General features: G+C 39.1%; 1 protein-coding gene and 1 long non-coding RNA gene across 3 annotated transcripts in view; both read left to right on the top strand.

Annotated features, from left to right (window-relative positions):
- anapc1 (anaphase promoting complex subunit 1) overlaps positions 1-24,861 on the top strand; it is a 40,203-nt gene extending 15,342 nt beyond the window's left edge. For both annotated transcript variants that reach the window (XM_058386155.1, XM_058386154.1), the window contains exons 16-48: positions 395-455; positions 1,595-1,782; positions 1,904-1,978; positions 2,252-2,517; positions 3,174-3,265; positions 3,449-3,597; positions 4,709-4,787; positions 5,002-5,038; positions 5,184-5,257; positions 5,459-5,637; positions 7,675-7,901; positions 8,172-8,290; positions 9,388-9,659; positions 12,456-12,690; positions 13,433-13,524; positions 14,147-14,281; positions 14,428-14,510; positions 14,680-14,758; positions 15,879-15,953; positions 16,926-16,996; positions 17,165-17,255; positions 17,385-17,444; positions 17,538-17,731; positions 18,449-18,535; positions 18,790-18,907; positions 19,267-19,344; positions 19,763-19,830; positions 19,923-20,061; positions 20,954-21,040; positions 21,330-21,425; positions 22,281-22,485; positions 24,076-24,210; positions 24,499-24,861. In XM_058386155.1, coding sequence (XP_058242138.1) covers positions 395-455; positions 1,595-1,782; positions 1,904-1,978; positions 2,252-2,517; positions 3,174-3,265; positions 3,449-3,597; positions 4,709-4,787; positions 5,002-5,038; positions 5,184-5,257; positions 5,459-5,637; positions 7,675-7,901; positions 8,172-8,290; positions 9,388-9,659; positions 12,456-12,690; positions 13,433-13,524; positions 14,147-14,281; positions 14,428-14,510; positions 14,680-14,758; positions 15,879-15,953; positions 16,926-16,996; positions 17,165-17,255; positions 17,385-17,444; positions 17,538-17,731; positions 18,449-18,535; positions 18,790-18,907; positions 19,267-19,344; positions 19,763-19,830; positions 19,923-20,061; positions 20,954-21,040; positions 21,330-21,425; positions 22,281-22,485; positions 24,076-24,210; positions 24,499-24,644 — 4,092 coding nt within the window. In that variant the 3' untranslated portion in view covers positions 24,645-24,861. The remainder of the gene's footprint in view (positions 1-394; positions 456-1,594; positions 1,783-1,903; positions 1,979-2,251; positions 2,518-3,173; positions 3,266-3,448; positions 3,598-4,708; positions 4,788-5,001; positions 5,039-5,183; positions 5,258-5,458; positions 5,638-7,674; positions 7,902-8,171; positions 8,291-9,387; positions 9,660-12,455; positions 12,691-13,432; positions 13,525-14,146; positions 14,282-14,427; positions 14,511-14,679; positions 14,759-15,878; positions 15,954-16,925; positions 16,997-17,164; positions 17,256-17,384; positions 17,445-17,537; positions 17,732-18,448; positions 18,536-18,789; positions 18,908-19,266; positions 19,345-19,762; positions 19,831-19,922; positions 20,062-20,953; positions 21,041-21,329; positions 21,426-22,280; positions 22,486-24,075; positions 24,211-24,498) is intronic.
- Positions 24,862-26,340: 1,479 nt separating this feature from the next.
- The window catches only part of LOC131350968 (uncharacterized), a 46,506-nt gene continuing 45,633 nt past the window's right edge, over positions 26,341-27,213 (top strand). Inside the window, exon 1 of the long non-coding RNA XR_009204324.1 lies at positions 26,341-26,945. This is a non-coding gene — a long non-coding RNA (uncharacterized LOC131350968). The remainder of the gene's footprint in view (positions 26,946-27,213) is intronic.

Raw genomic sequence — 27,213 nt, 5'->3', positions numbered from 1 at the left:
GCTGATAACAGTCCTTTGTTTCTGATGTCCAGGCTAACATTATAGAAGGAAAATTGTGCGATTGTGTGTGCATGCTCATCCTGGAGCACCAGTAATCTGTCACGATGTTGACATAATTAGTCAGCTCCGTGTTCTGTCTGCAGGGCCTGATTTGTCAAGACTGCTAAAGCATGTTTTACTGCCAGGAGTATTTTACTTTTAGACCTGTCACAACCATCTTTATGGATTTTGCCTGACATGCCATTTGAATGGCTTTTATAAAAGCTCTTATAACATAGCTTTAGGTCTTTTGGTTTGTGACTGGATTGTTTTCATAGATTTTTCTGTCACCTGTTTTACCTCTTCTATATGGATTGGATAGAATTTGTTCTTTTTGCTACTTTTTCTGATTCAGGAGCTGAGCAATGGCTCAATGCTGAGGATCACCATTCCTGAAGTGGCTACATCAGAGCTGGGTTAGAAAACACACACACACACACACACACACACACGCTTGTCACAGGCACTTATGAGATTATGTATTAGATTGCATCCCTGGTCCTGCATTTTGTGCTCAATCACATCACTGCGCATCATCACTGACGCCCTCACATTTTCTAGCCTTGGAGCATGAATTTTAAATGCTGTTGTTTTAAATGCCCTTGATGCATATTGTGTAATTCCTACAGAATTAGAAAATACCCCAGAAATATAGGATATAGGAGTCACGTTGTCTGTTATAGCATAGTGTTTTGTTGTCTCTTGTATGATTTCACTAATTGGCTTTTAGTTATGACATGACCTCTTCTTCCTCAAAAATGATGGCATATCATGACCTGTGTGTCCTTCTTTATTAGGGCATCTGGTTTAGGAAGAAAGGACTCCTACTTCTAATAAAGTGACATTTTAACCAGCTTTGTTTTGACCTTTTGGAGTTTATTTGCCAATTAAGATACTGGCAGATTCATTAGGAGCCTAATTGCCTCTTGCGCATAGATAACGTGTTGTATGTTTGAGCGTTGAAATTAATGCAATTTCTTTTCATTTAGGCTGATAAATAATGAATACGTGCTTTGGTTGTGCTCCATCTTTACTTTCAACATTATACAATCTTTTGTATAGCCCATTTTGTTTAGACCATTTCCATTTTTATGATTATGTATTATTAATAATGTACATGCACACATAGAAAACAGATTTTCACATTTTATGGAACTCAATTTTGATCTAGGGTAAATCCTCAATACGTTTTGCTGCTACAGTTAATCCTATTGCCCTCCTGCCTTCAGCATGGATTCTGTGGGCCACCTCTGTTTACTGAACAGTCCCCTATAAATCCCCTATTGGCAAAGACCCTCATCTATTTTATCTTTTTTTAAAAAAATTTTTATTACCATTTCCCCCACTATCTTTTTCCACCTACTCAAATCAAGCACTGTTCATTTCATCATACCTCAGCTGCTTTCTTTTCAATCTGCTGCCTCCTCTGATTGGAACCTGCTCAACTTAAACCTTTCACCGCCTCGCTTTTTTATTGAGATTTGAAGGTTGCGTTATGTGTACTGAACAGTGTGGATTAAATTTGTTAAATTACTAACGCCCTGTCTGTTTTCAGTGAAACGATGCCTGCAAGCCATTCGGTTCATTCTGCCCAAAGACACAGCTATGAAGGTGCTGGTAAAGTGGTACAATATCTACAATGCTCCCGGAGGGCCCAGCATGCATCAGGAGTGGAATCTGTTTGTCACATGCTTGATGACACTGATGGGCTACAACACGGAGCGGCTGTCGTGGACGCGAAATGTCAGTAATGTTTGTGTCTATGATGTTGAGGGTTATATGAAATGGCTGCTATTATTAGTTTAATTGCGTCATGGCAATGCGTGCGGCGGAGGTCTTGACTTCTAAGTGTGTTCCTCCACAGCTCCATTTTGAAGTGCCCCTCTCACCGGTAATTGCCCCTAAGAAGGCACGTCCAGCAGATACGGGGTCTGATGAAGTAAGTGTTCTAAACAGAGGGACCAAATTAAAAAAATCATTCAAATAAGATCAGATAAATAAGACCTAATTGATTATATAATTGAATAAAGTTTTGATTAAAATACACCTGCTTTTGGAACTCACCTGTCTACTATTTGGGAAAAGATTGAATTGAGTGAGATGCTGTTTTGAGCTACTGTAACACAGAGCAGGCAATCACTGTACACTTTTCTCCATGTAACACATCTCACTGTAACATTCAAGCATATTCCATTGTTTATTCTCCATCAAGGACTGGACATACCTCTGTAGCTCAGACTACCACAGCCAAGTGTCCGTATATCCAGCCCCAGGCATGTCTGGTCTGCATGCAGAAGTGTCTGCTGGTATCATGGATGAGAGCGGGCCAGCAGCAGGGCTGGAGCCCTCAGCTCTGCTCTTCACCCACATCCCAGCACTTTTCTATGTGCTCCATCTGCTGTATGAGGACTTAAAACTGGACGAGCTCCAGCGTAGCGGCGCCCGTGCCCTCGTGGGCCTCCTTCAACAGATGGCTAGGTACAACAACTTAGCCATTGCTGTAAATATCGAATATTCCATACTTTTCCGAACAATAAGAGTAGTTATTGAATTAAAATGGTGGGGTGAGTAAAATGCTTTGCCATTTCAGTTAAGGTCGGAATGGTCAGATGAGCGATCTTGCCTAATTGTTATGGAAAAAATGTCAAGAGCTTGCTTTTGTGTTCAACATAAACACAAGCTTGAGTGGGTCCTATTGTAAGTTCTAGTGGGCAACAGTGTGTAGGCTGGAAGCCCCCCTCTTATCCATTTTGCGCTTTTGTCCCAAGAACCCTGCTTTATTAAGGACACAGTTTTTGCGATGTGCTTGTTTAAATGTTTAACGATTAAAGGATTTTAGGAGTCACTTGGCTAATGCTGTAGTTTTCATGGGTTGTTGAAATGTATAGAATCAATACAAAGGCAAAATATTTGCTAGGGTAAGGAATGAGGAAACTTAAAGCAATTACCGATATCATAGAATATTCTGGCATGTAGCCATCGTCCTTGTAAAAAAAAATAAAAAAATAAAACTACTACGTGCTCCAACTAAGTATGGTTTCATAATCAGTCTACATATTGATCACCTGACCCTCATGAACAACCTGATCAGACAGCAACTTCCACTAATCCTCCTGCCCTCCTCATTTCATTAGGGACCTGCAGCAGGAGGAATACATTGATCTGTACTGGCGTGATTACCCCTCATTCATCAAAAGCTTCAAGGAAACCTGCAAGATAGATCAGGGTAAGCACCTGATCAATGGCTTGGGGTCCCCTCATTAGCAGCAAGGCATCTCCATTGAGTTAACAATGAATCAACCAGCCAAGATGGGTTATTCTCAGTGTTACAGGTTTGAGGGGGTAGGCAGTGCTGCAGTTGTTACTGTCTAACTGAACCTTCTGTGTGCGTGTGTGTGTGTCTCTAAAGCTCAGATGGAGTTGATGAGCTGGCCGACGTACCTGAATGGCGAAGTGCCCTGTGTATTTGCGTGGCTCAGCAGCTGTCTGAGGGGACAGGAAGTGCCTCCATTTCCATACCTGCCTGGAATTTGTGAGAGGACCAAACTGATTGTGTTGGTAAATTCTGTAGATTTCTTAAAAGCAGACACATCCATTCACTTCTTGATGAAAATATAAATATGTTCACTGTCTGATTTTTCGGTTCAGGTCAACAGGATTAAATCAGACAAAACTGCCTAAAAAGGAGTTTGTATAGAGCTATAGTAGAAAATAATGCTCTTATCCCCAGTGTGAATGTTTCACTGTGTTAAGGTTCTAGATGTAGTTATGTTCAAACAAATTAAACACATACTAATGAAGGTCAGTGCTTGGACAGAACTCTAACCTGGTAACATGCCCTTATGTTTAGACATCATGTTCTGTGGAAATGTCAATAATTTAGAAGATGCAGTGCCCCTAGCTGATTATAATGACATTTTATTAATGCTGATGCCTTCCTGAGCCACCAGTCATGCCCATCGTGTGTAAGTGAGTGTGTGTGTGCGCTGTATACTGTGCCTATGTCAATAAGTGGAAAAAAATTGAGAGATGTCTCTGTTTGTTTGCATTGTTAAAGTTTTCCTGCTGTACTTTAAGCCATGGAAATGGAGGGCTGAATCACTGGGGTGGGGGTGGGCATCTCTTCCCATCAGGCCGAGTGAGATGACGCATACTGACATAGAGGTGCTGACAAGCAACCGTGCAATTATGGACTATGTGTACCCCAGTATCTCTCTGTAAACTCCATTTAACCCTCTGTCTGGTCTGAGCAAAGATTAGTGTCCATTCGATCTCTTTGAATAAACCACTCACTTAAATGAATTAAAGGAAGAAATGTTCTGATCCACTTTGGTTGAGTTTTCTCCTCTTCTTTAACCGATATGACATTCAGTCATATAGCATTCCCTCCTATTCTGTGGTTAGTATATACAGTAATGTGGTTGATGACTCCAGTCTTGGTTAGAAGCAGTGCATATATGCTATTTCTCGCTAACATAACCAGAATGACTTTTAATGTCATTGCAGCAGAAAACCGAAACCACACGGGTGCTGTCCCGCTGTTAATGACAGTCATTTGCACATTTGTTCACTTTTTTTCTCTCCATCTGTCTCCCCTTCTTTCTCTTTCTTTCTCTCTCTCTTTCTTTCTTTCTCTCTCTCTCTCTCCATCTCTCTCTCTTTCTGGCAGAGTTACGCTCTATATGTAGTGGGAGATGAAAATGCTGCTTCATCTAATGTGTCTAAGTACCTGTCCCGGCTCTCTGCAGGTGAGCTGTTACTCTTCTAAATGGGTGTGTGTGGTGGGGGTGTGTGTGTACTTCCCCATTCCTTATACAAATTTCTCCTTTGTGTTTTACATCATAGATCAAAGGTTGCTTGTATGAGACTAACGTTAATTAAACAACAATAGTTGACTGTGTTTGTGTTCGACACTTTTATTCCATCCATAAAACATTTGATACATTCCATCTTTTTTTTCAGGGCAAAAGAAAGGCTTCACTGAGCCTGCTCTACAAAGGTAATTGTCAGATGATCTCTCTGAAAGGGTAAAATGTGTAATCGTTAGAGCTATAATTGTACAGAATGTCTAAATTTGGCTTCAGAAGCCCTTTAATTTTCAGGCTCTGTGTTTCATGTTTGTGTGTGTGTGTTTGTGGTTATAGGCAGAGCAGTGTAAAGCAGAGTTCTCCAGCAGGTTGTCTTGCAGAGAACCTAGTGGTGTGGTTGACCTCTGAAGGTGTGTTTGACATTCATAGTTCAACTGTACATTCATGTCATACTGTGATCTTTTTTTTTTAAAAACCCAATACTATAAATGCCTTGTATATAATTACAATTAATTGATATCTAGCTACAGGCTTCGAGGCTGATCACAGACTGTTTCTTATCGGTACACACAGTGCTGCTATCTATCTAAGCTTTCGACTTTTGTTTTCAGGCTTTATGTTGAAGGATCTTGAGTCTGTGCCTTTCGGTGTGGCTCTGCCGATCCGAGATGCCATCATCCAGTGTAGAGAGCATCCCTGCTCTGATTGGTCTGAAGAGGTTTGTGCTCTGATTGGACGACAGGATTTAACCAAGCAGATTCACAAGGTTTCCCTGGCCAAAGGAAAACCGGTAAGCAGCCTAAAAATAGCTTCCAGCTACCTACGTAGTGGCTAAGTAGGTTGCGCAGGGCACTATATACACCAGGGACGTTCACAAGTCAGTTTTTGCCGAGTCAAGTCTCAAGTCTCTGAGCTTCATAACTGAGTCATGTCCTTAGTCATGTACTTAGCTGTTAACACTCAAACTGTTAGTTGTAGGCGTTGTATTGCGCATAAGTGAAACATGGCAATATTATTTCTAGGTAAAGCATTGCCGTGCAGGTATCTCGGGTTCGCTCGGGTGCACCACTGATTTGAAAACAGTGCCAGCATTTCTGCCTTGTTGGCCTTTATCTGTCCTGATGGTGGCATTGTTTTTTAAACTTTGATATATAACTCATGTAGATTTTCAAGCTGTTATTTGTTGAGCACCACAAGAAGTCTAGAGACTGTGCTTGTGCATCCATCTGGCTTGCAGTTGGCTATTAAATATATTAATTATAGAATTATACACAATATATAACAAAGTAGCATGTAGCTTTTTGTTTGTATTAAATGTACTAAAACAAACAAAATTGAATGGATAAAACACTAGCACTAAACTAACTAACATTTCTATTTTCATTTGTTTAATAAAAAGCTCCACTGTGGTTTAATATCAGTCTTTTTGTCTGGTTTTTAACCAACGTGTTTTGATTGAACATTGCCACTTTTCTGCTGCATTTGATGCAAGTCAGACCGGGGTCTAAAAATGATTCAGAAACACGTCAGGTGTTAGGCTTCAGTGCAATTCCAGAAATGCATCAGCAAGAGTAGAGATCTTTCAAATATGTTTTTGAAAAAGATGGTTGAGCGTGAAGGCGGGAGATGGGAGACTAAGACCATGAATATTCTTAGTGTACAAGCCTGTCTTAGTTCCTGTATCATAGATACTTCTATTACAGCTTTCTCTGTTGTTAGCTGACTATTAATATTAAAAAGAAATAATCATAATCTATACTAGATCCAGGTCTAGTACACTTCATACAAAGTCGTTTCAAAAGGTGTAAATTAAAGCAAAATAAAAAAAAAGGGTTTTCCAGCATATCTTAAACAATGCATAGTTAATTTTACCATCTACTTACATTTCTTTACCTCAATTTTTAGTGTACATCCCCATGATGGTGACTAGTGTCTAACCAAGAATAATCTGTTAACCATAATAACCATAATCTAAACAATATACCCTACCTAATAAAATGCAAGTTTTGGACATTGATTTCTTTCATATTGTCCATTAGATTAAACTAAGATAGTTAATGTGTGCCTTTTAAAACAAACAACGTTTACTGATGGTGTTAATAATCCTGTTCGTCACTGCATTACTAAGATTTTAAAACTGAAACCTAGATGCTGCATTACTAGATGCTGTTAATCAGCATCAAATGGCAACAGCACGGTCACATTAGAAAGGGTGAGAATTGCTTGTAAACCCGGTGCAAATCTACGATGTGATGTTCCGCCCTGATAAAATGAGCTGTAACTTGCTTTATGTAAAAAAACAAAAACTATAACCAAGATAAAATGGTAGGTTTTTGGAATGTGAAAAGTGAATGATAAATCACGTTGTGTGAAATTACAACATAAAAAAATGAAAAGTGAAAAAAAAAAAAAATAATAATTTAACTTGCAATAACCTGGTTGCATGAAGTTTGCACACTTTAATAATTGGATATGTTTAAATTGAACCACTCACGTTAAATCTCATTTTCAAAAGTAATTATCATACATCTATTAAATAATTCTTAATCCCAAATAAAGATCATCTGTATCTATATAAGATTCTGACTGCTGAAGCCGTGGTCCAGAAAAAGCTTACAAAGCATTCATGATGTCTCACTTGTTGTAAGGTATCGATCACGAAAGATCAAGAATTTCCAAAACCCACACACACAGGGTTTATACTTTTTGCCAAGATTTTCCCTTTGATTAAAAAAATATTATGTGTGTAGAGAGATGGTCAATTTTATGAACAGCCTTTTGTTTCTTCCTTGTTGTGTGTGTGTGTGTGTGTGTGTGTGTGTGTAAGATGGTAGCACTAAATGAGCCACTAGAATCACCCATAACAACTGAGGCAGATGAGGAAGAGGATGGTATGACCGATCTTCACCCAGAGGTGACGGGGCTGATCTGGAGTCGTGACCTGCGTGTACAAGAGGTTCGCCGTCTGCTCCAAAGCTCCAGACCTGTGCGGGTCAATGTGCCCCACCTGCCAGAGGTCAGCGACCATGAGTATATTGAGGAGAAGGAGAACAAGTAAGAGAACCCACCCTTTCGTGTACATGTACTGTAATGATTCTACATCGTTATAGATTATTTTTATTATTATAGAATTAATAGTACCTGGGGGATACAACAGGAGAGATATGTAGTACACTGGATAACAATGTTTAACTGTTGCGAACCAGGTTTAGAATATGAATGATAACCACGTGTTGACCATTTCTGTCTTTCTTTTACTTACGCTTCCATTTCACTTGCCAAATATGCAGTTAAACTGTACCACTGTCCTGTGTGTGTTGCCAGGCTTCTCCAGCTGTGCCAGCGCACCATGGCTCTCCCTGTGGGTCGAGGACTCTTCACACTGTTTTCACACCATCCCGTGCCAACTGAGCCCCTACCTGTGCCCAAACTCAACTTGACTGGTATGCCCAGGCACAAAACAAAATGCTTTGTTCTTATATTAATAGTGAGATATATATCAGAACTAGGATCTTGTGGAATGGAAGTCACATGAGGCATTCATGTGAAATGCTTAAGGCTGGCAAAACACATTTATTCTAGTAAAGGTAAAGAGTCTTTATTGTCATTGTAGTGATACAATGAAATTTAGTTGGTAGCTCTTAGAGACCAGCAGCAGGGAGTGTAAATTTTACATTATAAAAATGTAAAATATAAATGTAAAAAATATTTTAAAAAATATAAGAATATACTGAAGATGAATAAATAGAGTGAATGAATGAATGAATGAATGAGTAAATAAATACAGTGGGACATGAATAGTAGAGTATTGTATGTGTGCATAAAATTCACCCTTAAGGTTCAAAACTGCTGCTATACTAAGGGCATTCTGGCTACTCGTGTTTGAATCTTGCTTTAGCAGGCATACTTTCTGCTTTGATGTTCATAGATAATAACCCTCTTCCTCTGTCATGTGGTTTAACAGAGCCACACCATTAGAAAACAGTTCTCTAAGACCAAACATCTGCTCTCATTTTCTGGTCCAACAAAATAAGTTGAATGAGGTAGCACTAGAACTGCAAAGGGGAAAAAAGACAACTTCTGGTTTCAGTTCAGAATTTTCCTATTTTTACTATCCCGAAAATAGTGGCGCAAGATGTATCGCTCATGCCTGTGCTGATGGTTAATTTATACATGACTAAAAACATTTAGATACAGTTGAGGGAAAATGTTTGCATGTTCATCCTTTTCCTGCGACATCAGATTAAATTTATCACTAATGCCAAGCCTCCCTCCTAGAAAGCATGTCCACTTTTACTCCCTTGGCTCCTATCGATGCCACATCTGTTGCTGGGAGGCTTGGCACTACTCTGCACCTCTGTCAATCATAGTGACAGACCAAATCTGGTCATCATTTTTTATTTTTTTTTTAAAGATAATAATTACAAAAAATGAAAATGTGTGAACATCTTTCCCAGGTCACTGTTCTGATATTTTAGTTAGTTGATTTGAACGCAGCTATATTTAAGTTTGAAAACGTTTTTTCCCCTTTATCTGGCAGGACGAGCTCCACCCAGGAACACCACCGTGGACCTGAACAGTGGCAATGTTGATGTCCCTCCCAACATGGCAAACTGGCCCAGCTTTCACAACGGTGTAGCAGCAGGCTTGAAGATTGCACCGGCATCAGGTGTTGAATCAGCCTGGATCGCCTACAACAAACCCAAGAACTCTGATCTAACCAACGAGTATGCTGGCTTTCTAATGGCGCTTGGCCTTAACGGCCACCTCACCAAACTTGCCACACTTAACATCCACGACTATCTAACTAAGGTAAACGACTTATTAATGGAACGACTCTAGGATCTATATCTCTACGGCAGTTATTACTATACCAGCAGAGAGTCAAATCTTCTAAAAATCCAGACATTGTGATTACCTTATTTATGGTTATTGTTAGGGTTCTTGAAATTGAACATTTGTTGAATTTCACAGACACAGTGAACGTTATGCCCCCATTTTCTTTCTTTTGTTCTTAGTCCTGATGTTTTATATTTTTAATATTACCCATTTACCCAAGTTTGAGAAAACTCTTTGTAAAAGTAGTAGTGGATATTTTTAGCCCAAGCACTTACATACACTCACTGGCTATTACTGGCTATTACTTACTGTAGTATAGTTGCACTTTGCATTCAAAGGTAAATTTATCCTTATGCACATTTATTAGCTCCCTTCTACTTTATTCATCAATTAAAAGTCACCACAGCAGGACCGCTGCTAACCAGATATTATTAACAGAGTACAGTAGTAATGACATGGCACATGTGCAAGTCTACCAGCTACCACTACCACGTTAGTGTCACTGTTAAGAATGGGGCACCACCCATGTAATATCTGGTGGCTCTTCATCTATAGAGAGACCAGGTATAGGGAAGGAACAAACTATATGTAACGGATAGAAAAATCATGAATTTATTACCAAGCAAGTGAGAGGATAATTAGGTTAACATAATTTAACTAAAAAATATGGTGAGTACTTGAATCACTGTGATGGGTGATTTTATGCAACCACAGTATTGCTGTCCTGATAACATCTCTCGTGATGAAACATTGTATTTTACTCCTCAACACTAAGGCCGAAACCTTTTAGACAGCATTTTTAATGAGTTGTGGTGTTTTCTCTGCCAGGTAAACATGAATGAAAAACTTATATGCATTCTGCTTCACCTGAGTACCTGGACTTGTGATTTATCCACCCCTAATTTATAGGAACCAAAGGGCAATTTATAGGTTTACCTCATAATCTGTAAGAGTAAATAGAAGGTATTCTATTCTAGATATCTAATAAAGTGGCCACTGAGTGTGTCTACACAGCATTGTTTTCAGTTGACTTTTACAGGTCAGATGGCACTTGTTTTAATCCCTGATATTTATTTCTTATTAGTAATATTTATTATTTTTATTATTATTAGACTTTTTAAATCCTTGGTCCAAATTGGTTAGTTTTTCTGTTACAGCTAACAAAAAAGAACCTTTTTCGGATCATAGACAAAGATAATGATTGCTGTAGGCCAGCAGGATGACTAATTTCCATCCTTTCTTTTTAGATTTATGCTGTGCAGATTTAAAAGCTATTGTAAAAGACATGTAAAGTTTCCCGTATAAACACAAATGGATTGAAGAGGAGCTGAAAAATGGCTTCCCTGTTAAAAAGGCAGTATTAATAGTAGCTGGCCCCGCTCAGTTTCATGCTGTGCTTGCTGTATTGCTTTTACGGTTTGACATTTCAATCTGTCTTTCCTTAGTCTCAGTGTAATTCTCTCCAGTTTTGGAGTTACACGCTCTAATTGTCTTTTTCTTACTTCTGCTCTCATCCTGTTGTTTTTCTCACATGAAAGACGAACCTAAAGCACAGTTTCACTATGACGCTGCATAGCTTTCTCATTTCCAGTCAGGCTAGGCTCTATCACTACTTTCGGTGGTTACAATGCATATATACAATCTATGGCTTCATCTTTACATGCGTATTTACACTGGCCCTTTACCACATCGAGAATGGCAGGCTAGGCTTTCTAGAATATCATAGTACTCAATTACGAGAAGCCCGCGAAAAACATCCTGTTTTACACACATTCATTTGAAAAGTGAATTAATGAATGAAGAACCGTCTGTTATGTATACTTGTCTTTGGATCATTTACATTTGATTTGTAAATCACACATCAGCATATCCTAGTTCTGAGGTATTCTATATATCTATATATAGAATAATACTCATTTCTGATGAATCCAGGCTAGGGGGGGTGGGGCCTAGGACTTACCTGACCTATACTCTGGTCACTTCATTAGAGGTAGCTGTACACCTGTGCATTTTATGTATTTATCCTATCACCTAATCATGTGGCAGCATCGCAAGAGCTTCTGTTAATGCAGTCATCAGAATGTTCAATATTTATAATCAGATTGACTTTGACCATAGTATGGTAGTTTGTGCCACGTAGGCTGGTTTCAGTATTTCAGGAATTGCTGATCTCCTGGGACTTTCACACACAACATTCTCGAGAGTGCATAACAAAATTTGTCGAGTGAGAGTCAGTTATGTGGGCGGAAATGTCTTTTTGATGAGAGAGGTCAGGAAAGAATGGCCAGAGAGAACTGGTTTGAGCTGGTAGGAAAGTTACAGTAAATCTTTCCACTCTTGACAGCTGTGGTGAGCGTAAAAGCATCTCAAAACGCGCGACACAGAAGGAAACATTGGGTTCTACTCCTGCTGAGAATAGGAATCTTAAGGCTACAGTGTACAGGCTCACCGATATTGGGCAGTTGAAGAAAATCAGTGCCTGGTCAGAGTCACTGAGATGACATCGGTCCCCATTCTGATGTTCAGTGCGAACCTTAATTGACATTGTTGATCTGCATGAATATTTTATAAAGTTCACTTCTGCCACATTCTTGGCTGATTGGATAATTGCATGAATGAGTAGATAGTTGGGTGTTCCTATTTTATTGGCCAGTGAGTGTAACAGTCCAGAGTTTGAACATTTGCATTAACTGAACCTTTATAAATGTTTGAATTTGATAATTAACAACAAATACCAATGTTTGAGATTTTTTCCACTTTTTTCCTCAGAACCATGACATGACAAGCATAGGGCTCTTGTTGGGTGTTTCAGCAGCTAAGCTGGGCACTATGGCCATGTCAATCACACGCCTGCTGAGCATCCATATACCCGCCCTGCTTCCACCCACTTCCACAGAGCTGGATGTGCCACACAGCGTGCAGGTAGCAGCAGTGGTGGGCATCGGCCTTGTGTACCAGGGTACTGGACACCGCCACAATGCTGAGGTGCTGCTTGCAGAGATAGGTCAGTACAGAATGGGATCACTGTGCATGAATGTATGGATGTGTGTGTGTGGGTGATGATGGTCACAGAGGGGCTCTGTTTAAATGCTGTAGGTGAGAAACAGGAGTGCTCATAGGTGTTTATATGTGGGTGTTTAGATGATAGTGATGGAATAAGGTCACTATAAAGGCTGGATGAGAGAGGCAAGTGTGTGTGTGCATGCATGCTCAGTAAGCTTGTGTGATATAATGATTATAATCATCTCTATACAATCTACATTGTAAAGTTTATTAATGTAAAATAAAATGTAGAATAAAATTGAATATAGATTTGACTTTGACGAGTATATACATTGCAGTATCTTCAATGCCACCGAAAAAATCTGGCCACAAATGACCAAAAATGGCACTTTTTATTTCTCTGCGGCGCCAGTCAGATCTCAGGTGCATTTAAACAGTTTAAGCAGTAATAGATCAGCAATGAAAATGTCAGCCATGTGTCCAGCCCTGTTTTTTTTCTTGTTTTTTTTTCTTGTTTTTTTTTCAATTAAATATTCCACTATCCACCTGAGTTCCAAATTGGAAATGCTTGCTTCCTGTCTTTTTTTACTCGGACTGTTTTGGACAATTAAATCGTTAATTTTTTATAATGGTAAATCACAAGCAGGGAGAAATCAATATCACACAAGCCCAATGCTCATTTAATGGGTTGGACGTGAGCATGCTTAACAAGTGTGTGTGTGTGTGTGTGTGTCTTCACACAGGCCGTCCTCCTGGCCCTGAAATGGAATTCTGCACAGACAGAGAGTCCTACTCTCTAGCAGCAGGCCTGGCACTCGGCATGGTTTGCCTTGGGGTGAGTGTGCAAGCGCTGCGAGATTAAGAATGTTTTCTTTCATGCAAACAACATTTCCTTGGAAGTCACCTGCTAGGCCAGTTTATTAGCACATTTATGTCTATTAGCAATTCTCATGGTCATCTGACAACATCCTTCCTGCATGTTATCTTTCAAGCTGCGCATGCTTCAAGAATACTTCTCGTGTGGTTTTGTACACTAGAGACACTCCCTTTTAGATTCCAAAAGCTTCATATCATTTTTTTCATGCCTCGAGCATTTCGAGCCTGTACTTGTATGCCTTATCTTATGATCTCATTTTTTTTTTTGTCATTCACTAAATATTGTTACTGCACAGTTACAACAAACCATAATGTTTAAGTAATAGTTCTCACTAACAGGATAGTTATAAAATGTTCTCAAATAGGCAAGGACCCTAAATAACCAGTGGTATAATTAAGTAAATGAAACTTGAGGTTCCTGCTTGTATCAAAGGCCGTAGACAAGTTCAAACACAAGTGCCTTTTTAAGTTCTCAGAGCATTGTGTTACAGATAAAAAGCATTATGTGAGCATATGTATAATCTGTGTGTGAGTCTGAAAGCTGTGTTTTTCCCATGCCGACTAAGCCTCTTTACCTGTAGCATGGCAGTAACCTGATCGGCATGACGGACCTGAATGTACCGGAGCAGCTTTACCAGTACATGGTGGGAGGACACCGGCGAACGCACACCGGCATTAACCGAGAGAAGCACAAATCCCCAAGCTACCAGATAAAGGTGTCAGTCATGAAAACAGAGAAATATATATATATATATATATATATATATATATATAAACTATTACCCAATTATTCAGGACAGAAATAAATCTGTCACCTTTGGGAAATCTGATCTACGGTAAAACTGTTAATTATTGATTATAGGAAGGTGACACGATCAATGTGGATGTGACCTGCCCTGGTGCCACCTTGGCTCTTGCTATGATCTATCTCAAAACCAACAATAGGCAAGTGTCTTTTTTTAATGTTTCTTTTTCTGTCTCGCTTGTTCTTCTCTCCCTAGTTCAAAATAATTCTTTTTGAAGACCCCCATGGTCTCTCAGTGTGTGCTCGGTATTTCACAGTCAGTGATTGTGTGATGTCACCTCTCTCTCTCTCTCTCTCTTTCACTTTCAGCTCTATAGCTGATTGGTTGAAAGCCCCAGACACCATGTTCCTGCTGGATTTCATCAAACCTGAATTTCTGCTGCTGAGGGTGAGAAGAAGAGAACAAATGAGCAGGAACGAGTGATGGATAGATTATGCTTCTAAAGTTTACCGTGACCTTCGAGCACCAGAGCATGTTTCCATATCTGGTTACAACTTAACCATCGCTTAAAGATTTATATTAAAAGATATCTTCTTCTTTCGGCTTTTCCCTTCAGGGGTCGCCACAGTGAATTATCTCTCTCCACCTATCCCTATCTTCTGCATCCTCAACACTTGCACCCACTAGCTTCATATCCTCATTTATTACATCCATATACCTCCTCTTTGGCCTTCCTCTTTGCCTCATGCCTGGCAGCTCCATGTCCAACATTCTCCTACCAATATACTCACTCTCCCTCCTCTGAACATGTCCAAACCATCTTAACCTGGCCTCTCTAACTTTGTCCCCCAAACGTCCAACATGAGCTGTCCCTCTGATGTACTCGTTCCTAATCCTGTCCACCCGTGTTACTCCCAAAGAAAACCCCAACATCATCAGCTCTGACTCCTGTCTCTTCCTCAGTGACACTGTCTCTAAACCATACAGCATGGCTGGTCTCACCACTTTCTTGTACACGTTCCCCTTGATTCTCGCTGATATTTTTCTATCACACAGAACTCCCGACACCTTTCTCCACCCATTCCAACCTGAATTATATTAAAAGATGTAATACTATATTATTTGTTTTAGTTACAGTTGAAGTTTCTTCAAGTCTAAATACACCCAGGCTATAGATTTTCAGTCTGTTGTAAAAAGGGACTGGTGCATTAAAAAAAAAAAAAAAAAAAGTCATTATATACGTCAACTTTTGACTATGATGTAATCAAATAAAATGCCGTAATAAATTAATCTTTTTGTGAAATGACCTTAATTAAGTAGATACCCTAAATGACTTGAGACAGGAAGTGTATGGAAAGGCGAAATGTGCATGTAAATTTGTGGGCTCGACTGTAACTATTTTTCATCAAACAGCTGACCATCACCTTTTAAAGTTTTAATTGGACTCAGACATGCATATTATTTGTACCATGTACCAGAGTATAGAAAGAAACCTGTAGGGGGAAGATGACAGCAGAAGCAATGAGTGGAGGATGACTGAATCTCTGTTCTTGCTTTGTGTCTACAGACTCTGGCCAGATGCCTCATCATGTGGGATGAGATACTGCCTAATGAGGAATGGGTGACTAGCAATGTGCCTCAGGTACAAAATCAACATATTTCACTGATGCACACAAACATTGTACACACACAGGCCCTTTCCTCTTCGGTATTGCATTCCTACTCCAACTGCCTCAGTGGTAAATGAGCATGAGGTGTTCCACATCAACTCGACTTAACTTCCTCTTGCTTTTTGAAGTTATAGGGTCACTAAGATATTTTGCAACGCATGTTTTGCAAGTGACACATGTGTTAAGCCATTTTTTGCTGCAATCCAAAGAAGCCAAAGAATGTTGTGCAACTAACAGGTTACTTCCATGTGTTGCAGAGTGTGTTATAGAGCAGTGATGTAAACATCCAGCATCTGTTCCTGAATGTTATTTCCTGATGTGTTTGAGAAATCAGTATTTGTTTCTAGTGCAGAATGCTGTGAGAACTTGTATCCTCTGTGAAGTGGTCCGGAAAAAGATGTTGGAATTTGCTAAGACTGGATGTCTGTGAAATCTGGAAGTCAGTAGGAAAAAACAGGATGGAGAGAGTTTAGGGATGGAGGGAAGAAGCCAAAATGATGTCTGTGTTTTTTATATAAGCTGCTTTCTTACCCTGCCTTGGTGTCTGTCCTCAAAGATCGTGTTGACGAAGGAGCCGTGCTAGTCTGCTGAAAGATATCTAACACCTTACTAGCTCAGAGTGCCTTTCTCATGATTTAATCACCTATTTGGATAGTTACATTAATAACAAGAAATTTAGCCAACAGAACAAAAGTAACTAAATGAATCAGCGATAATTTCCCGACTGATGTATGTGCACACGGAGGGAAGAAATGACAACGGGGCTCTTGTTTAAATGCTGCAAGTGATTGCTGAGTAATCTCAGGTGATGAGACAGATACTAATGTAAATGATAATGCATGATTGTCATCTTTCCTATTGTACGCTGTGTGTGTTTGTGTGTGTGTGAGAGAGATAGCTATACTGTACTCTGATATTTAACTGGAAAGTGTGTTTGTTGGTAGATAATTCAAGAAAACATTGGACTGCAGGAGGAAGCACTAGTATCTGAGGATCTGAACATGGAAACTTTGGTGTAAGTTCATGTTGTAACATTAAATGTAGGTCCAAGTGGTTGTTTTTTTTTTTCTTGATTGTAGTGCATTTTTCAGCAATTTTAGTTTTGGGCTTCATTTAGAAATCTACCATCATTACATGCCTGAATTTAAGCTTTCATTCTAAAGCCACATGTTCCTCTGCTCAGACAAGCTCATGATTATATCATCGCTGGGGCCTGCATGGCTGTGGGTTTTAGATTTGCTGGATCTGCAAATTCTGATGCCTTTGACTGCCTGGTAAGAGAAACCGCTCCACACTGGAGTTTTAGTTAAATGCCTTCAGTCGTTAATGACGTACTTCTTGCTATTTTGAGCAGTTCTTATTACTTTATATGTGTGTATATCTATTTATATTTTTCCCAACAGTACAAGTTTGCTCGAAACTTCATGAAGTCTCTCACTAGCAACACGTCTACAGCCACAGTTGTAAGTTGTTGGAGAAATCAAATATCAAATCAATTCATGATATTGTTTTGTTGCCTGGTCACTCAGTGGTTTTTTGTGGTATGTGTCTGACAGTCAGGGCAGTATAACCTGCAGACATGTCTGAGTATGGTGCTTTTGGCCACATCCATGGTCATGGCCGGCTCAGGGAACCTAAAGGTGCTTCAGCTCTGCCGTTTTTTGCACAAGCGTACTTTCGGGGAGATGAACTATGGATTCCATATGGCTCACCACATGGCCTTGGGCTTGCTCTTTCTTGGAGGAGGCAGGTCAGTTCATCTCGCAGCTATAATGATAGCTGATACAAACATCCTCACAAATACAGCATTCTTGTATTGAAAAGACCATGATGAGGGCATTAAATAAATGAAGTAATGTTAGCACTTCTGCTCTCTTTTACTCTTTTGTTTCGCATCATGTTTATATGACTGATGGCTTGAGAGTTAAAGTGTTAAATTTTAAGTTACATTTTGAGTCACATGTTTTGAATATTTCAAGTAATTTCAAGAAAATTACTACTTCCTGCTATGCAAACCTAACTGTGAACATGTTTTTTTTCATCTCACTTGCTTCTGCAAACCTGTGAGGAAAGACTGACTACATAATGTTTCTTGTGTAACAGAAAGTTGCAGAAGCATCTTAAAGCAGAAATTCCCCAGAAACCCTTATCCTCCTCCTCCTCCTCCTAACATTACAACCGGTGGTACTGATGCAGGTGTAAAGCTGTTGCCTGTGAATGTTGTGCTTTTGTAAGGGTTTCAGATGGGGTAAAGAGATAGAGAGAGAATGATGAACATGCCACAAGGGCCTCTTTTCCCCTCCTGAACCTGCTCAAGCACATTCATCAGTGCAGCTATTATATTTAACTGAAAGCCATTCAAAGGGCTCAAATAGCTTTTTTAAAACAAAATTCAGATCACTCATTAAACAATGAAGGACCGTTTCACTTTGTGGAACAATAATGCATCATGTGGCTTTGTTCACAGGTACACACTCAGCACGTCCAACTCCGCCATTGCTGCCCTTCTCTGTGCTCTTTATCCTCACTTCCCAGCTCACAGTGCAGATAATAGGTAAATACACTACACAGTCTCCCTTCGCTCACTGTTCTGCTGAATCCTGTGTTATTGACTTGTATTTACTCTGAACCTCCGTGTGTTTAAAGGTATTTAAGTGATATGTCCATCATTAAGAATATTATTGTGCTTGTCTCAGGATAGTTTTAATATGGCTGCTCTTTAATACATCTTGAACCAGTTTGTGGTTTATTTGCTGGTTGAGATTCAGACAAACGTGTTTGTGTGTGCTGTTATTTTTTCCCTCTTAGGTATCATCTGCAGGCCTTGCGTCATCTCTGCGTGCTGGCAGCTGAACCTCGGTTGCTCGTTCCTGTGGACGTGGACTCTCTGAAACCCTGTTATGCCCTGCTTGACGTCACCTACAAGGTACTGCATAAGTACATGTACATATATGCTGCATAGTTTTCAGTGAAGCAATTAAAAAAAAAACCTACTACGTTAATTGTAACACTAAAGAGAATTTATTTCTGGAGACTTGGCAATGCACCAGATTGCAAGGTCCTGGCATTTCTATTGTGCTAGTTGAAGGGATGGTGGGGGATGACTTTAAATTACCCGCTGCCACCTGAGGATTGGAAACACACTGTTAACTACAATTACCGAGACACCCCCCACCTTTGTGTCTGATTACACACAGTTGCTGTGTAGATGAACAACTCTGTGACATGTACTGAGCGAGTACTGGATTTCAAGCTTAAAAGCAAACAATTGTGTGTGTTTAATAGGAAACACAGTGGTATGAGGAGACAACCGTGGAATTGATGGCTCCCACTATGCTCCCTGAACTTCATCTCCTGAAACGGGTAACAGCCAAAAGGACTAAATTAAAAGAAATGCGTAATCGATTCATCAAAGTAAAATCAAATGGTTAACTGGTTGGTTAAACAGGTTCAATAGTAGAGGGTTTTTGTTTCTGGACAATGTGCTGTTTAGGTTAGTAATATATCATTGTCTTCAAATATTAGGTTTTACATTGTTTTTATTTTTACTGTTAGCATCTGTAAAAGACACAAAATGCTCCTTAGCAACATTACACCACTGCAGCCTGCATCCCTGCATCTAAATCAGACTAACTCCATCCACAGATTAAAACCCTTTAAAACAGATTTTAAAAAATTGGTCTATTTGTCTTACAGCTGAAATTATGTAATTGTATATTATATGGCAATTAAGATTTTGTTTTGCTCATATTAAAAACAAGTGAATCTTGTGTGTGCACAGATTAAAGTGAAGGGTCCAAGATACTGGGAACTGAACATCGATCTGACAAAAGGGACTCAGCATCTGCAGTAAGTCTAAACAGAGCGCTGTATTGTAAGACGCCTGACGTCTTGTGTTTGTATATAAATGCAGACGCTGAGCCATGTCTTTTCCGCTCCAGATCCATCCTTTCCAGAGATGGTGTTCTTTATGTGAAGCTGCGTGCTGGACAGTTGCCCTACAAGGATGATCCTCGGGGTTGGAAAAGTATGTTGGCTGTTAGCGTGAACAACAGAAACCCAGAAGGGCGCACTTTCAAGGTCTGTCTGTGTGGCTGATTTTTTTTTTAAAAATTGCAGATCAAGTTAGAGACCATAAAACAACAGACTTGTTTGACTGTAACGTATAAATGTTTACTGTAGTTTTAGGTCCACTTTAGTGCCGTATTAGCTTTTTATTGTTGAGGATTAACATCCAAGAGCAAGGATTTACATCCAAGAGCTGGGTGACTCAAACAGACTCCTAAATGAAATCCTTTCGTTCACACAGAACCAACATTTTAGTGTTTGCTTTTTTTTCCCCAACATTCCAGTTGCAACAGAATGAAAAAGTGGTTAAGTTTATTCCATGTACATTCTGTATGTAAGCCTAGGAAAAGTTATGAGAAAAGCTGGAAAGCTATGAGAGACCATGTGTTCCTACTGATAACGATATATATTATATATAAAGTCTTTGGAATTGGATTATTTGCCAGTATACTGTATTAAATAGCTCATAATAGTTTGCTGGAGAGTCCGAATGTGAAGTTGCATATTATCAAGAGAGTTCCCTGCTTAAAAACACAATACTGGCTTAAATGTCTTATTATTTATCAGGGTTAACTAACTAAACTGTGCAGCACAGCAACCGACAGGCTGTGTTACCTGCAAACTTTATCATCAGGTTTTCGTTGAGAAATTGTTTCATTTTCCTCATCCATAAACTGATTACACAATGTCATAGACTTGTGTGAGGCATTTTTTTAATTTCATGTAAGGCATGAAATTTAAAAAAAAAAAAAAACAACACATTTGGGAGTTTGGCGGTAAGACTTCAATAATAGAAGTAGGCTACAATTTCATATCAATGCTTCTGTTGGATTGGGAATGCTTTTTGGTGCATGACCTTTTTACACTCATATCTCACTTGTCTCTTTTTATCTATCCCCTGTAGCCCGAAGCCATTTCGACCTTCACGTCAGATGCCACCTTGGTTTCCTTTGCAAAGTACTTCTGTGAAGCCTCTGAAAACATGAAGAATGTGAGTTGAGTGAAAATAATGTCATACTGCCAATAAATGGATTGCATCCGACAGTAAAAAGCAGGCTTTGGTACGGTGCAGTATTGTACCTACTTTACACTATATAGTGTGGAACGGTACTTGGTTATTCTGAGTAACTATAAGGAGACGTTTCTAATTTTGCTCCACCCATCCTTATACACCTCATACACTGAGGTCAGGAAGTATTTGTTTTTGTTATTGTGGTTTTCCTCTTAATTTTCTTGTGTATTTTACTATCTGCTTATTTCATTGGGTTTCTGTTCCACAGAAACAGGAGATCGTTGCCTTATTCTCAGCTATACTGTATGAGTGTGTGACCCAGGAGAATCCAGAGATGCTGCCCACTCACATCTCTACTGTTCAGGTAATTTGATCATTTTTTTAATAATGTAATGGTGTTTCCTAAACAGGGAAGGTGAGTGTTATCTTTTAAAACAGGTTTTCCTTGAAACATTTTCATTTCCAATCTATCATGTGGTATTTCAAACTATATGCACACATGGCATTGTTTGTACCCAAACACCTAACTCTCCGCTCGAAGAAACAGCTTTATCTAGATAAAACAGTCCTCCAGACTGACAGATGTCTAGTATAAGTGAGGTATACAGAGAAACAGAAACCATTCATTTTGTTAGCAAGTGGTAACACCTCACAACTGTTCCACAACGTAACCTTTAGAGTTTTACGGAGCCATCCAACGTACAAGTGTTTGAGTTCTATAAAGAGGTGGGTGGTGGGAGGAAATGTATTTTTTTTTTTTTTTTTTTTTTTTTTAAATGTAAAATTCTGATAAAAAATGTTTGCTAAAATTACATAAGAGCTCTAATAAAATTACGACTGATGTATATTATCAATAACCCAAATGAATAGATTGGCAGACTGGCACTTGGCTGCAGTGTGTCAGTCTCTGTCTCGCAATACTCCATAGCTGGCTTGGATTTATTTTAATGCTTGAAGTTGCCCTCAATATCTCAGTATGTATCTTGTGTTGTGCAACACAACCGGAACATTATAGTCACTTTTTAGTGTGATTCTGTTGCAATGAAATTTTTTTTTATGTTGAACACAGCAACACTAATAGAGTGTGGTTTATGGAATTGGAACTTAGCAATGTTTGACTTGAACTAGCTACTTTCTTGAACTAAGTTGTAGTACTGCTTCACTTTTTGCGTGAAGGGTTTATTTCTACCATTTCTGTTTTGTGTGTGTGATTTTTAAGGTTGTGAAGGCTCTGGAGCAGGGTGACCTGAGTGAGACGTTCTCTCTGTGGCAGATGAAGCTTGTGCTGGAGCTCTGTGAGAGCAGAATATTACAGCAGAGACTGCGGGACACGCACAGGCAAAGCCGTGGTCTGCTGCTAAGTTCCGAGTTCCTGCCCGTGATGAAGAGCTCAGCCGACCAGGCCCTAGACCGCTGGCTGTGCGGTAAGCAATGGACAAACTAAATTTCAGGAAGAAATGCATCGATACTGATATTAGCACCACTCTGATACCTTATGCATATACTCATAGACATATTCATAATAAAAAGATGTCTTGTGACTTAAGCTTAGTGCATGCTGTCGCACTTATTAACAGGTGACACAAAATGCAAATGATCTGATTGTATTTCACTATTAATGATGACATTCAAAGCAAAACAGACTGAAAATATCAGCAGCGTCTGATGAACCATCTTAAACACAACACTCATTGCGAGCAACACAGCAGTCACAAATACTTTAACGCTGACTATCAAGGGGGAAAAAAAAGTCTACACATGCTAAGTGAAAATTGCTCTGAAAACTCTGACTCAATACGCTCTGACCGTCTTTAATATTCTTGGCAATCAGCCACTATAGATCTCTGACAAAAAGCTGCACTTGTAACCTTACTCGAACCAAGGTAACTCATGTAGCTAGTTAGGGAAAGTGACTGAAAATGAATGTATGTGCTTATCATGGCTGGAGAATTTTAAACATAATTATAGACTAAATAACATGTATGGATACTGATTAGTTTGCTGATTTTATTTATTGCTATTAGTAAAAAAAATCTGATTTTAAAAAATACCATAAAGCATGTAATTGTGCTTATACTGGGTCTGGTATTGAAGCATCCCTAGTTTCAGGATCTTTATTTGATTCTTGAAGGGGAAGTTGGCCTTTTCCGTATTTTAAGGACACCTGATTGCACCTGCTTGGTGGTTAGTACACAGTAGCTATTAGTGCTAGTGTGTATTTAAATAGGCATAAACTAGAGCTTGCTACCTGCTCTTTCCATGCACAAATCACACCGGATATATAGTCCTCAATTCTATAGAAAATGGTAATAGTAATAATGATATTCAGTTCATTTAGTTTGTGTAGCTCTTTTAACAGTGGATATTGCCACAAAGCAGTTTTACATTATTATATAACGGATAAATTTTTACATTTTTTATATTTATCCCTAATGAGCAAGCCAGGAGCAATGGTGAGAAAAAAAACTACCCAAGACGATATGCGGAAGATACTGTGAGAGGAACCAGACTCAAAAGGGAACTCATCCTCATCTAGATAGTACAATTATAAATAATTCCCTTCTATAAATGTGTACCTTATGGTCAAACCGTGCAATTGTGTAACGAGGAAATTCATTCTAGTTTTAACCTAATGTCTATTTTCTGCTCTGATGGAGTGCAAAACTGTGCTTATGCTTGGCACTTTAGCTTCTCTGTCAAGTCTAATGCATTTATTTAAAGCTTCCTGTGCCACAAAAAAAGCAGTGTTCAAGACGTTAGCCTAGAAATGCATGTCCTAAAATGAGGAATTGCTTGTGAAAATCTTTTTGCCTGCTTATAAAAGGAACTGAAAGCTTCGATGTCTGCAAGTACCACAGAGGTCATTTTTCTAGCTGTGTGTAATACCAGTTCTTAGTATTTGTGAAAAAGTGCTGAAGAAGTCTTTCTCTCTCTCTTTTCATTCAAAACATCTGCATTGAATGGAAGCGAGCATACTGTCCTTTTCTCTGATCTTTTGATCTTTTCTTACACAGACAACAGACATGTGCTACAGGAGTACATTAGAAGGCAACCTACCAGTGACGATACAGACACCAGCATTCTAGCCTGCTTCTTGGTCTATCACTCAATTCCTAGCTTCAGGAAGATGGCCACAACAGACCTTGATGGTAAAAACACATCGCTTTTAGTCATAACTAATTGTTCATTCTTTGCACAGTGGATAAAAATATAACCTAAGAATGTTAGAGACTTCTGATTTCTTCACTGATCTACGTCAGTGTGTGCTTGTCTTGCTTTTATTCAATTTGCAGTGTTGATGCAACACCATAATTATTTTAGCACATTTCCAGAAGAAAACAGAGAGCAGGAAAACAACAATACAAAGTGTCTCTGAATGGATCTGATAACCCTCTATCATGTCTCTGACTCATATCTGTTTGTTTTCTCTTCTTCAGGGTGCTCCTCTTTCCCTGAGCTGCTGTTGAAGTTCAGTCAGTTGGGCGTTCCTGTTCGAGGCCTTCTGCATCTCAGTCCTTTGCTCTTACAGGATGGTGGCTTTGCTATTTCGCACCACTTTCCGTCATACCCCCAGAAGTCATGAAACTAATATGCTCCTTTACTTTAATGTCTTCTTAAGGAGACTCAACACACAACTAACACAAAATCCTTTCTGGGATATTGAAGAGTTGGCCCAGGTTTCATGGTGAGGCCTGGTTCAGGCTCAAGGATGACCACTGCTGCATTGCAGTTATTGTAAATAATTTGTATCCATGTTTGTGCCTGTGATAATAATGTCAATAAATGATTTGAGATGAGGATTTTCACAGTTTGTCTGTTTAAAAATATGTAATTTTATTATGCAATGTTTCTTTTTTTGTATTTGTATTTGCCATGGCTGGCTAAACAAGTGTTATTCCAGAGCAAATGAACAAGAGCATTCCTGTGCAAATCAAAAACATTTCCCAGGCTGGAAGCACATTGCCAAACACACCCACTCACATTCCACACTATTTGCATAGCTACATTTCTCAGTTTAAAATAGTGCTCGCTTCACTGTGCTTTGAATACTGATATCTGGCTGTTGTGTCTACAGTCTCACTATGGGATGAAGTGAAAGGTCTTGCTACATTTCATTGTATGTGAACAGAACTTTAGGAGTGCTTTTCATTTCATTTCTTTAATAACATGGAAGGCTTGGGTCTTTGCAATGTCAGCACACAACTGATAAAAGCATAGAAACTGTCAGAGCAGCGCTTCCTGTATAACAGCAAGTGGTGTAGCAACACTAGGAGAATGACTGGGCATTTATCTCATGGGTCTCTTTTAGAAACTATCGTTGTATCTTAAAACCAACCCGTGTCACCTTGCCATGATTAGTTTCTACACACACTGCACTGTGAGAACTAATTAGTGTCTGCTGTTGTGCCTGAGTTACTCAAATTGTGCAAAAGCTACAGTAATGTGCTGTACAATTCCAGCAGCTTGCCATGCTGCAAGAGCCGTGTAACCACTGGCATGCTGTAGTTCAAAAGCATGTCCTGCAGCATGCTCTTTTTAGCTTTCAACACAACTTTGTTGCATGTTTATATTCCTAAATGTCTGGGGTTTTTGTTTTTAAGCTCAAAACAGTTCTAGATTTCCAAAAAGATAATCTTACAGCCTATCATTATCTGAAACAAATTCTATGATATTTCTGATGCAGCTTCAGCTCGGTTTCCTGATGTGGCAAAAAAAAAAAAAAAGAAAGAAAGAAAAGAACACGACTATAAATGTGCTCTCAAATTTCTGACAAAAACTCATGTTTGTCTAACCTCATGCCCATTTCAGTTTAGCTAGACAGTAAAGGGCTTTCAACTGCTGCTCTACTTAATGTAATTATCAGTCTAGTAAAGAAGGAAATTAGTGTGAGGCAGCCAAAGGATGTCTGGAATGTGAATAAGAATAGGATGTAAAAGGATCAGTAACCTTGGAAATGTGAACCTTCTCACACTTTGTGTTATTTTTGCCTTGCTTTGGTTTCACATACTTTGACAAGTAGGTATTTATTTCAGATAAAGGAAGTCATGGCGCATTGTAACTGACTGAATGAGTTCGTGGTTATGTTCAGTTGATGTGAATATGGTTTTCACGCCCTCCTTTCTTCTGCGTGTGAGAACAGGCTTTTTTGAAGGCAAACTCCTACACACACCCCAAGTTTTTTTTCTTCTTCTCACACCTCATCATCCTAAACGTCCCATGGAAAAAAAACTGACTTAATATTCAGCCGAGCTGCATTTTCAGCTTTTTCCTCCCTCCCAGTTGCCAAAACCAGAACCGCCCCAAACAGTGTGCAGCTGCATGTGTTTCCTCTAAACACTCATTTGGCTACATGGGCAAACGCGAGCCTGCATTAAGACTCCGTTTTGGCCCTTTTCCTAGCAACAAGCGGTCTTTTCATCTAACTCTAGTCATTATTTGTTTGTTTATTTTTTGTTTTTCCTTTGAGTAGCAGTAGTAATAGTGATAGGGCGTGTTGTATAGAGAGTTCTCGAGGCGTTAACCGCTTTTTTTCTGGGCTAAACTCCATTCACACAAGCAGGAAGATTTGAATCTGCGGCGAGTCTGACGCTCTGGAGAAGTGGGCGTGGCGTCGCGCCGGACAGACTCAACGCAGGCTACACTCCATGAATGAGTCAAGTCCACGACGAGCCGAAGGGGGAAAAGAAACAAATTCAAACTTAAAGAAAGAGACAAACGCTGTTAGAGCCATTTATTTATTTATTTATTTATTTATTTATTTATTTATTTATTTATTTATTTATGGCGCAGAAACAGTTTTGTGCAAAAGCTCATACTCTATATTAAGTTAGTTATTCTAACCGAACAGTCCGAAGGCTCAGTACTCACTCTACTAGAATAAAGGGTAAGTTACCAAGTATTTGTACACTAAACTCATACAGTCCTGTTTATGGGCGGTGGGAAAAAAAAGCATACACGTGATGCATTTTTTTTAAATTATAATTTTCAGCATTTTTAAAAAAAAATCTTTCTCTCTTTTTAAAGAAAAATTAGACTATATAACTTACATCTTCCAGGTTTTGCACATGTGCCAAAGTTGTCAGCCTCTAAGCAAGTTTACTGAACTGAACACTGTGCAAAGACACTCACCTAATAATTATCCTTAGCATTAC

The sequence above is a fragment of the Hemibagrus wyckioides genome, linkage group LG03, assembly GCF_019097595.1.
Source record: "Hemibagrus wyckioides isolate EC202008001 linkage group LG03, SWU_Hwy_1.0, whole genome shotgun sequence".
In the NCBI taxonomy this organism is placed as follows: Eukaryota; Metazoa; Chordata; class Actinopteri; order Siluriformes; family Bagridae; genus Hemibagrus; species Hemibagrus wyckioides.
This window is presented reverse-complemented; position numbering and strand designations above follow the sequence as displayed.